We start from the raw sequence: 12642 nt of genomic DNA, 5'->3' as shown, positions 1-12642 counted from the left end.
AGTGATCGTTTATTAAACGGCTTGGATATTTTCCAATTTCTCGCAATAATAATTTTAACAGCGACTAAACAATGGATAGCCAGACATATCTCTTTTTGAGAATCAAAAGGCAAATTCAAATGTATAAGAGCCGAAGCGGCATTCTCCGGAATTCTATCTACGGACATAGATGTAAAAATATTGAAGGCCCAGGACCAAAGAACTTTAACAACTGGACATGACCACCAGATATGTATGTAGGTGCCTAAATGGCTTCCACATCTCCAACAAGTTGGCTCGACAGAATGAAACATTTTGGCTACTCTAACAGGTGTATAATACCATCTGTAGAGAACTTTGAAGTGGCATTCTGACAGATTTAAACAGTGGATATATTTATTTACCCGCGTTAAAGAGGAGTTCCAGTCATCTATCGAAATTTGCACTTTCAAGTCTAGTTCCCACGTCTTGATCACTCTATAGGGAGACTCCTTAAGGGATTCCAACATTGCTGAGGCAGCAGACATGCTCTTTTTAATAGGTTGCAACTTAAACATAAATTCCAAATTTTTAGCAAAAATGGACGTCGATTTGAGCACGTTTTTGTGTATAAAGTTTTTTATCCGCAAATATGTGAAAATTTCTCTAGATGGAATGTGAAAAGTATCTTTTAAGGACTGAAATGACAAAATGTTATCGCCTTGCATAATTTGTAATATCTTAATTTTATCTGCATTAGCCCAGTTCTTTAAAGAAAAATCTATTATAAGGCTTTGCAGTATATCTAGTGTACATGTCTTGGGTATCTTATTGATTAGGCCTAGTTTTTTCTTAATTTTTATCCACTCTTCCAAAATTTGAAATAATATCGTAGATTTCTTGAACATATTGGTTAAAGAATTATTTGTAACTGTCCACATCGCGAATTGCAATGTGTCAGTTTGCACCATTTCAGACTCTAAAATGTACCATGGTTCAAGGACCTGCACCGGATCCTGAAGAAGATAAATATGTCTAATAATATTTGCGTAATAACTATAGGTTATTACTAGGGTAATTTAGTCCACCATTAGACAATTTTTTAGTTAAGATTTTTTGAGCAATTCTGGGTTTTTTATTATTCCAAATAAAATTGTTAAAACTGGCTTGGATCATAGCCAACCAAGGCCCCGGTATTTTGAGTGGCATCATAGAGAACATAAATAGCCATTTAGGCAAAATGTATGAATTAATAATATTAATTTTACCTTGCCAGGAAGTTTCTAAATTTTTCCATCTTTTAAGTTTGAAATTCATCTTTCTCATGAAAAACATTGTATTCCTCTCCATTATGTCTGTCACATTGGCGGTTATAAGGAGTCCCAGATAGTTTAATTCCACATCAGTCCATATAAATTTATAAGAATGGGTTAAGATGTTTACCATATCACTATCGAAATTCAAAAACATTGCTGTGGTTTTAGTTACATTTAATTTAAAATTCGACAAATTGGAGTACCTTTTAATTTCCTTCATTAGCGTTTTTAAAGAGGACTCTGGAGATGTAAGAGTGAGTAACGCATCATCCGCGTATAATGATATCTTAATATCCATCAAATTCGTTTGGACACCTTGGATTAGGGGATTATTCCTAATATTAATTGCCAAAGGCTCGATAGACAATATATACAGCAGGGGGGAGAGAGGACAACCCTGTCGTGTACCATTTTTGAGTGCAAACCACCCTGCCGTAATATTTGGACCCACCGTTCTAGCAGTGGGGGAGGAGTATAGGGCCATAATGGCGTTATGTATCCAGCCCGTGAACCCAAAAGCGATAAGGAGTTCACTGAGGTAGCCCCACCCGACCCTGTCGAAAGCTTTCTCAGCATCCAACGACAGGGCCAGGAAGGGCCTTCCATTTCTATTAGCCCAGTCCAAAGTATCGATTATTCTCCTAATATTGTTGGATACTTGCCTACCCGGCACAAACCCTATCTGATCTGGATGGATCAGCGTCGCAACAATAGACTTAATTCTATCCGCGATAATGGCCGCGTAGATCTTCATGTCCACATTAATCAAGGCTATAGGTCTATAGTTACTAGGATTGTGACTGGGTTTATCAGGTTTCAGTATCGGAACAATATTGGCCTGTAGTAATTCAGATGGAAAAGATTTATTTAGAGCTATTTGATTAAACATTTCTGTTAGAGGATTAATTAATAGGGACTGCATTTGTTTATAATATTTATTCGTGAAGCCATCGGGGCCCGGAGTTTTGTTAGTAGGAAGTCTATTTATTTGAAATTTGACTTCATCAGCCGAGATGATCCTATTTAACATTAGTAGATCCTGCGGTGTAACTTTTGGGATCTGGGTTTCGGCAAGATAGTTTTGTATATCTTTTTGATTGGGCGACAATTTAAGATTATACAGATCTTCATAGAATTGATTAAATCTGTCCCCTATTTCAGCCGGTGTCGAATAGATCTTTTGGCCATCCGTCAGTTGTTCCACCCTATTTTTTGCATACTGATTTCGTAGTCTTTTAGATAAGTTCTTATTGGCTCTATTACCAGTATAGTAATTTTTTAGTCTTAGTTTATGGATATTTAATTGAATTTTTTGTTCCACTTTAAGATTAATTTGTTTTTGTAGCCCATTTAACCTAGTTTTTGTTTCTACGGCGGGATTTTGTTTGTTTAGTTTAGATAAATTATAAAACTCAATATATAAATCAGTTAGGGTCTTCCCGTTTTTGGACCTCATTATATGTGCTAATTTAATTAGGTAGCCACGCATAACTGATTTGTGAGTGCACCAATTGTTTGCAGGCGAAGTATCGGATGAGTTGTTTTCTAACCAAAAGAATTTTAATAATTGGGTTATTTCTTCCTTGTTCTTCGGGTCATTTATGAGGGCGTCATTCAATCTCCAAGTATTATACCCCCTTGTGGATTTGTTACCAAAGTCTAGTAAAATAAGGCTATGATCCGACCATAGACTCTCTTTAATTTCGCTTGATTTGCATAAGGGTATCACATTGGCCTCTAATAAACAAAAATCAATACGAGCGTATGAACCATGCACGCACGATTGATGGGAATAGTCTTTATCCGTTGGATGTAATAATCTCCATATGTCATGAAGGTTATATTGTTTACAAATATTTTTTAATTTCTTAGATTGTTTGGCAGTTCTTTTATCATTTGTAGTAGCAGAGATATAAGTTTTGTCCATTATGGGATCTCCCACACAGTTAAAATCTCCTGCTATTATTAAATACCCCTTAGCTACTTTGTCCACTCTATCCATTATTGATGCAAATTTTGACATAGGGTCAACATTCGGTAAATAAACATTTACTAAGGTATAGATCTTTTTATCCATTACGCATACAATAATTATATATCTGGCTTCTTGGTCTAGTTCAATATATTCAATTACCAATTCAATATTACTATTGAAGACGACTGCAACTCCTCTTTTTTTCTTGTCTCTTAAAGAAGCGTGTACAATATTGGTAAATTTAACCCCGCCCCATCTTTGTTTAAGATCTTGCAACCAGTGAGTTTCCTGTAAGAATGCCACTTGAATGTTATGTTCACTAAGGGTATCATATAATCTACTCCTTTTTTTGTTCGTGTTTAAACCTTGAACATTTAAAGATAAAAATTTTAACATCTGTGTCTATCAGAAAATTAAACAGGTGTAATTATATTCAAACCCCCAGTCACCCCACATAGGAGTACTCTTGTCATTTTTTTGCCATTCCTTTGTCCGTGAATTCAGAAGCTCTGAGCGTGGGATAACATAAACAAACATAATAGAAAAAAAAAAAAAAAAAAACAACCAAAAAACAGACAACAAAAAACTCCATCACATTAAAATTGGATCGAAAAAGATCCAACATGGTCATCCAACATACAGCTAGATTTAGAAAGAAGGTGATTCTTTCTGCTCTATTTTAACCGTAGATTTCCGATAGTAATAGAAATCAACGTCAATAATGTAGTATTACTACACCAAGAGGGGCGAGCCTACCACCGGGCCCAGAAAAATAAACGCCTTAGAGAAAACCACTTTATCGCATCGAAGGGGAGAAAGAGAGAAAGAAAAAAAAAAAAAAAAAAAAAAATAAAATAAAATTTCCCTTTCAGGACATAAATCATTTATATCATTTAAACCAAATCAACTTCTCACATTAATATATTAATGAGACAACATCATATCAGCTATTAAAAATATATATACACTGTGTTTTTTTCTTTGCATTATATCATTGTTTCAATATGTATCTAAGTATACCCCTTCATATTGGTCTACAGAAAATTGCCCTCCTAGTGCATGTATATGTGGTAACAATTTATGTGATATAATACTACCCTAGCAACAATTTCCAATCCTATCCCATTTACTGAAAATTATATCCCCATGTGGATTTATATTTTATCAATGTACCTCACTGAGGTCTTTTCTTATTTCTCACTACTGTGTCTCTTTGTTGTTTTAAGTTATATCCTTTTTCCATGTATCTTTAAACCCGTGTGTGTGTCATTATATTTGTGTTACTCCCGTATTTGAGTGCCGTTCTAAATTAAATTATGATACAGCAATTATTACTATACAAACATTTTGGTCAAATTCTTGTCAAATTGTTTACCATCGCCTTAGTGTTAAAACCCATATTACCGGCTATTGTTTATAATAGCCCTTTCATTAGGAGCCCTTTCCATATACTCCTCAGAACGTGAAAAAATCTTTACTACTTAACACTTGTTAGGTCAGAATTAATGCTCACCTAACAATTATAGGGGTTATTTCTGATATATTCCCATTATCTCAACCAAAAACCACCTACATATCCTTAACACCATATCCTATTACACCCAAGAAAAGAGGGGAAAAAAAAATAAAAAAAAAAAAAAAAAAATTCCCTTTAAGGACATGAATCATTTATATCATTTAAACCAAATCAACTTCTCACATTAATATATTAATGAGACTACATCATATCTTCTATTTGAAGTATATATACACTGTGTTTTTTTTCTTTGCGTTATATCGTTTTTTCAATGTGTATCTAAGTATACCCCTTCTTATTGGTCTACAGAAAATTGACCTCCTAGTGCAAGTATATGTGATAACAACTTATGTGATATAAAACTACCCTAGCTACAATTTCCAATCCTGTCCCATTTACCGAAAATTATATCCCCGTGTGGATTTTTATTTTATCAATGTACCTCACTGAGGTCTTTTCTTATTTCTCCCTACTGTATCTCTGTGTTATCTTAATTTGTATCCTTTTTCCGTGTATCTTTAAACCCGTGTATATCATTATATTTGTGTTGCTCCCGTATTTGAGTCGAACCTTGCTGTGAAATAGTGTCGTTCTAGATTAAATTGAATTATGATACAGCAATTATTACTATACATACATTTTGGTCAAATTCTTGTCAACTTATTTACCATCGCCTTAGTGTTAAACCCATATTACCGGCTATTGTTTGCAATAGCCCTTTCATTAGGAGCCCTTTCCATAACTCCTCACTACGTGAAAAAATCTTTACTACTTAACACTTGTTAGGTCAGAATTAATGCTCACCTAACAATTATAGGGGTTATTTCTAATATATTCCCCTTATCTCAACCAAAGACCAGCTGCATATCCTAGACACCATGTCCTATTGCACCCGAGAGAAGAAAAAAAAAAAAAAAAAAGAAAAGAAGAATTCCCTTTCCCCTTCCTTCCTTATAATATCAGATACTAGCCCTGGCCCCTGACTCCGCTATTTACAAAGTCAATTTGTTCGCTTTCAGCCAGTCCAGCAGTTTGGTATTTGACTCAAATACCTCTCTTTTCCCTTCAAACGACAGGCTTATTTTGGGCGGATAAAGCCACCTATATTTTATCTCATGACGTCTGAGAACTTGAATTGCTGGATTAAACATTTTCCTTTTTGCTCTCGTCTCGAAGGATAAGTCCTGGAATACTTTTACGATTTGAAAACTGCCCGAAGTTGGGTGATTCTCTCTTACGGCTTTCCACACTTTTTCTTTATAGTCGTCTGTATTAAAACATGCAATGATATCTCGCGGCGCATCATTCTGGATGGATTGAGGTTTGAAAAGTCTGTGGCACCGATCTATTAAGTGATTATGTGAATTACACTCCACCCCCAGCGCAGAAAAATATTCCATCAGGGTTTGTCTCACATCTTCTGGTCTTCCCTTTTCTGCTATATTTCTAAAACGCAGATTTTTACGTCTAGACCGGTCTTCGATAGCGTTCAATTTAGACTCCAGGTCCAAAATCTTATGATTGGCCGTTTGGCAGTCTTCAGCTAGATTTTGTACATTAAATTCCAGCTCTTTAATTTGGTCCTCAAACTTGTCTATCTTTGCCGCAAGTACATTTATTTCTTGTTTAATTTCTGATTTTATTTCTGTGGCTGTTGTAGCCAACTCCATTTTGATCTGTTGCAAGTTGTCCTTTAAGGTAGAACAAAAAAAAGTGATTGTTAACGGCTCTTTATTGGTCTCCGAATCCAAGCATTCCACGCTAACGTCTGTGTCATTCATCATCTGTTTGGAGTTTTTATGTTGGGGAGAGAAGTAAGTTGATAGAGATTTATCTTGCGTTGTATCTTTTTAGTCCTTCCTCAAGGAGGATTTTGTGTCATGTGTCTTTTTAGCAGCCATATTCAGGAGGCACTTAAGGTCATATACAGTATATAATACTATACAATTGCTTCCAATATTTAATGAATTTGATGAATATTAGGTGGATTATATTTAGCAGTAATATATTTAGCAGATATATTGCCACTTGATATTTTTACAAATCTTTCGGATGCAAAGGATCGAGAGAAGAAAAAAAAAAATCCACATCCACTATATTGGTCCCAAGGTGCAATTTTCATGCTCTGTACTGTATATTTCACGGTTTAAACATATTATGCTCATATTGTGCACTCATGATAAATTATACCCTTGGGACAACTTTTAGCATTAGGTTGTAGCCCTTTCCTCTTTTCTTTCTCTTTCTCTGTCCCTCTAATGGTTCAGTTACAGAATATGGTCGGAATAGGCATTATTAAAGGCATTGAAGGCATTATTAAAGGCTTCAGACTTCAGGCTTCAGGCTATTTTACCATGCAGAGGCAGAATACGCTGAAAATTTGAGTCTTCACATACCACACAACAAGTTGAAACAGCACAGCGGCTGATATATATTACCGCACTGAAGCGTCGTTGGGACTCCGATTATTTCAATTTTCAGCGTGGCTGTTGTTTTAGGGGCTGAACCACTTGGGTCCGGGCATCCGGCGTTTGTATAAGGCTGTCGTCTCTGTCCTCATTCAGGGCTGCAGATGGTCGGACTGCCGCCTATAGAGTTTCGGATTACTGCAGTGCGCAGTTCTAAGTCCCCCCTTTGAGTATTACCAAATTCCTGGCATGCGATTTGAAAAGCCAGTTGCTGGTATACGGTATGGAAGCAAGTAAAAACTTAATGGTGCTCGCGGTCGTCTCTCGCCGGGCGCGCCATTACATGGCAGACCGCCCCTCCTCCTCCGTCATCCCGCCGTCAGCACGCCTCCGCACGTCCGCACGTCATGACGCCTCCTTCCCTAAGAAATGAAACTTATCCTTCAATATCATATTTCAATGTACCAACTTTTTAACTGTAGTCATCTTTATTGGCAACAATGCTTCTACCTTAAGCATTTTTTTTCCCTATTCCAATGACATGTATTGCATCTTTTATCTTTCAATGAATTTCCCTTTTGCTATAATGATGTCTAATAGCATGTATCTTGAGATATATTTGCCACTTCATCTTCAATTTAGGATATTCCTATTTCCAGCCTTAGCCCCAGGGTTGTAGCAACAGGTTCCTACCTGTGGTTATTTAGCTAGACTATATTATATTAGTACATTATGAATTAGTGCATCAAGTAAACTATTGTCTTGTTTTACGCTAGTTTAAGTTTGTTTCTGTGAAAAGTAAAATGTATATATTCATGTGAAGAATGTTTTAGGCACAATGCAGTTAAACGTGTTCTTTGGCTGCTTAGTTGTATCTAGAATAATGGTACTTCCATCACATTCTGAGAAATGACCTTGTATCATGTTTTTACCTGAATACAGAAGTTCTCCCCCTAGTGGAGTTTTACCTGGAGGATGGAATCTCTGAAGAAGAAGCTGTGTCACTTATTGACCTGGAAGCTCCAAGAAGCAATCTGAAGAAAGAAAAATGGCAGGAGGTCTCCTCTGCTGGTATCCTTGTCCAACAAAAGACATGTTGTAGCCAACAGGAAGTTGTTCATTTTTCCAACATATTCCAGAGAGTCTTACACTTGGAATCAATTAATACTGGCATTTATAACAAGGCACTTTGAAAACTGCTACAGCAGGATGATACCAACCTAGATCAGAGATGTCCAAGATATTTATGTGTGGGATCAGAAATCCTTATGTGTCTGGGGAGGTAGGTACCAGCTATTATTTGAGAACACTCCTGTTAACTCACACAGAACAGTATGTGAGCACTGACAGGCAGCCAACACAAGGCTTTTAAGGAACTGACTGTAGCATTGTCTGAATTCTTTACACAAAAAGGATTCTGCCATGCTAGCCATTTAAATAATTCATGGCTTGTATCATAAGACTCAATTCTGAACCTTGGCAACAGCCATGAGTGGGTACAGGACGCAAATTGTGTGTAAATCCACTTGTTTCCTGTGTACAGTGTATTTGCTGCATAAAGGTGTGAACTATGCGATGCACACACTTCCATGCACTTCTACATTCGATTATGCCTAGCATATTGTGGATTGCCTTCTGCTAAGAATAACTGGTAATCTGTACGCATGCTGAGGATTTTGTTTGTTATATTGTATTTAAAGAGCTCCTTATTTGGACTTGGTACACATATGCAGATGTCAGGCCTTTTTTTTTTTCGTTGTTAAAAAGTGTTCTGGGCACACCTGGAGGTTTCTTTGATAGGCAGTCTTTATTTGGAGTGCAGAATAAAATACAACAGTGTTTCGGCTCTCTTGGGCCTTTGACGAAATGTTGTTGTATTTTATTCTGCACTTCAAATAAAGACTGCCTATCAATGAAACCTCCAGGTGTGTGCAGACCTCTTTTACACTGCTATATTCTGCATGGGACATTGGTCCGCCCTGTTTGGAGCACCCTGCTGGAAGTATTCCCAGGATAATTGATGTGTGCAATATTCTCCTAATCTTTACAAAGTACTATTTGTGTCATAGTACCACTTTCTGTTAGGCCCTTCATCAGATATAAACAGACACTCAAACCCTGAGGCTGGATGAAGAAGAAATGGTTGATGATGATCCATTTACTGCAAAATTAAGTTTTGAGGTAAGATTTCAGTCCAGTGTTGCAGATTATATAAGGCATGCTGTAGATATATATACGTACAAAACTAAGAAAAAGTGACCTGTGCACACTAACCCATATCATTAAAATAATAGTTTTTAGTGCCTCTGCAGTCACCGTGCAAGTGTTAGCTCACCTGTTAACGTCAAGTCAAAACTAGGTCCTACGCTAACAATTCACCTTGCCTATTTCAGCTAAAAGGCTAAATCTGTAATGAGACAGAATCAGGTGTATTTGGGCTAATGAATACTATAGCCATGCTGTTAAGAGCCAGAGACATACCTAGGTCACTTGTCACCCGGGATAAAAATCTATGTTTCCCCCCATACCCATCTAGTCCCTTTGTGTGTATCTCCTGATCTTTCTTATGTGTTTCTCCTAATACTCCTTTCAACCTTGTGTGTCTCTTAAACCCTTGCTTTTGTGTCTCTATTACTTCTTTTTTTTTTTTTTTAATCTCTTAACCTCCCCATTGTCCCCAACATACATACACGTCCCCTGCCTCCTCCCCCCCAGCCAAGAGCAGTAGGAGCTTCTGTGTGTTTTTATTTGCTGATATATCTAGCTAATGTCTGTAATGTATATTTGGTGCTATCAGGTGAAATATCATTAGTTTAATATTAATCTATGCATTTATATTTGCTCCTTGTGTATAACAGTCATATTCTTCTTTCAGCAAGGAGGATCTGAGTTTGTTCCTGTGATTGTGAACCGCACAGTCTTGAGATCAATGAGTAGAAGAGACGTCCTGATAAAACGCTGGCCACGGCCACTTAAGTGGCAATATTTCCGTTCCCTGCTCCCTGATGTGTCCATTACAATGTGCCCCTCCTGCTTTCAGGTACACAATATGTATCTGTCCTGTTTTCAGCAAAACACTATGAGATCTGTTTACTAAATACCAAATTTTGTCCATGTGGCCAAAATTTGATGGAAATAGGCTAATTCCAACCGGATTGGCAATTCTCATCTCAACTGAATCTGCATCATTCAACCAGATGCATTCAGTGTCAACTTTGCCATTTCTGTCAGCAGGCAGATAGTTTGGACGTTTAAAATCCAGGCGTGGATTTTAAACATTTTTCAGTCAGTATGAAATCCAAAAAAATTTCTGGCACATTCATTGCCAGAATTCTAAAATCCAGATATTGTTAAATAGTGTGAACAATGTCTGGATTTTGCCATTTCATTGGCCCCATACACAACTAGATGTGTTTGCTTCATTCAGACTTCAGTAAACAGGCTTTATTGTGTCCATTACCATCCTTCCATCTTGCATCTACACTATATGTACATTACCATGGGTCCCTCCTGCTTCAGCTGCACACTCTGTACCCATTACAATGTGTTCCTCTTTCTTTCAGGTACACGCAAGCAGGCCTGGAAGGGTGTAATAGAAATATTTTTTCTTGCAGATGAGCAGACAGTTTTTTACTAGGTGCCTGCCAGCACCTAATGTGTGCTGCATATTAAGGGATAATCTGTTAAATGCTGACTAGGCCAACCCTTTGTAGGCCACTGTGCAGGAGAGCAATCAGTGTTTTGTATTACTGGAAAGAAAACCAGAGTGCGTTATACGAAAACCTGACAGTATCTGGCCATGGTAGCACAGTACTGGATGGTTGATTGCACAGTGTTACCGGACAGCCTGTCAAGAGACAGTCAAGGTAACAAAATATAGGCCATGTCACGTAAAAGATGTATTTGATGTAATTATCACTTCAGACACTAATTAGATTATCCTGATATCTCCTTGTACAGTGGCCCTGGGCTCCTGATAGCTTCTCTTTTCTGCAGTCCTGTAACATCAGGTAACCTTATAAGAGGAGGAGATTAGCAGATGTATAAGGTGTTTATTTTCAGCCCCAGAGGAGGGAAAACAATTAATTCATATGGTAGATCCCTTGTCTACGCAGGCCACAGTTTTCCCTTATTTTTAGACGTTGAGGTACACTGACGTCTTCTGTGCTGGAACTTACTCCTTTATACTATACTCACTTTATACTATACTCACTTATGAATATCTCTTACTGTAGATGTTTCACACTGAGGACTACGAGTTACTGGTTCTTCAGCACAACTGCTGCCCCTACTGCCGGAGACCCATTGAAGAGTCCAGTCTATAAAACAAGTCTTAGCAAATGCTCCCACAAGCAACCACTACAATGCAATAAAAAAACAACAAAAGACACTCAACTGCAACAACACAACTTCACCTGGCATTGGGCTACAACTCAGATGACGCACAGCCAGCATTATGTGACATGTGGTTCAGCAACTGAAGAGGAGGTTTGCTGTTGCCAATTCCACAAAACACTATCATGCATTTTATTTATTTTATGTTTTCTATCTTTCATGTCTTAATGACATTAGTAATCTTCATTTCGAACATTCCGCTTAGTGCTTTAAATTGAACTCCACCCAAATCTCTGTTTGAAATGTTATTTAGGCATCTATACAGTTGTAGTTATCTCTCATCACAACACTTACCAAAAGGTGATTGTGTGGGAAGATGACAGGTTTATTGTAATGATCTGGAAACGTTATCTTGTGTGTAGATTTGTGGTGTATTTTGTAGCTCTGCCTTGGAAGAGACGATCTGCTTTAGATACAGAAAAAGCAGAGAGTTCATAAAATAGTTTATAACAGATACAGAAAAAAAATCTAGGGATCTATCAGAGTCAGATATTTATACACAAATCAGAAGACGAGATTGCCTTTGCTATACGTAAGTTTAAAAAATCCAACTGGTTCATTGGAATATTTACAACAAATATTTTTGTTAAAACATACACATGAATTCAAGGTATTTTTTTACATTTGTAATTACATATGTGTTTATTTTTTTCTATTTATGGATATTAAAGGGATTGCAGTTAATAAAGCATTTTGAGTTTACTTTTTGAACACCAAACTTAGTAAAAAAAATTGTTATTTATAAAACACTAATAGATTGTGCTCTGCTGAGTGGGCAGATGCAGAATTAGTAGTTGGTGATACATCATGTTTAAATGGTTGATGAGGGCCTTGGTTGAGCTGGTTTAGACATACAGTGCGTGGTGATCAAAATGTTAGTGCCGCCTTGAAATCTCTTTACTTTCAACAAGATTCCTACTGCTGAATTGTATCTCCAATGCTATGAAAGGGAACTTTGTAGATCTCTTCTGCAACATAAAAAAACCAAACTAGGTGGCCTGGCTGTTAATGGAGACGGTCGCACACTAGGCGAGCTCCAAGGCCTGAACCGCCATAATCAGCAAACTACCCCAT

The 12642-nt window shown here is 37.1% G+C and overlaps 1 protein-coding gene across 1 annotated transcript in view; it reads left to right on the top strand.

The window, feature by feature from the left end:
• Positions 1–12256, top strand: part of IFT122 (intraflagellar transport 122) — an 82377-nt gene extending 70121 nt beyond the window's left edge. Inside the window, exons 26-29 of the mRNA XM_063426315.1 lie at positions 8116–8244; positions 9281–9354; positions 10049–10213; positions 11409–12256. Of these exons, the coding sequence (XP_063282385.1) occupies positions 8116–8244; positions 9281–9354; positions 10049–10213; positions 11409–11498 (458 nt within the window). The 3' untranslated portion in view covers positions 11499–12256. The remainder of the gene's footprint in view (positions 1–8115; positions 8245–9280; positions 9355–10048; positions 10214–11408) is intronic.
• Positions 12257–12642: the final 386 nt, after the last annotated feature.

This window comes from Pelobates fuscus, chromosome 7, assembly GCF_036172605.1.
Source record: "Pelobates fuscus isolate aPelFus1 chromosome 7, aPelFus1.pri, whole genome shotgun sequence".
Classification (NCBI taxonomy): Eukaryota; Metazoa; Chordata; class Amphibia; order Anura; family Pelobatidae; genus Pelobates; species Pelobates fuscus.
This window is presented reverse-complemented; position numbering and strand designations above follow the sequence as displayed.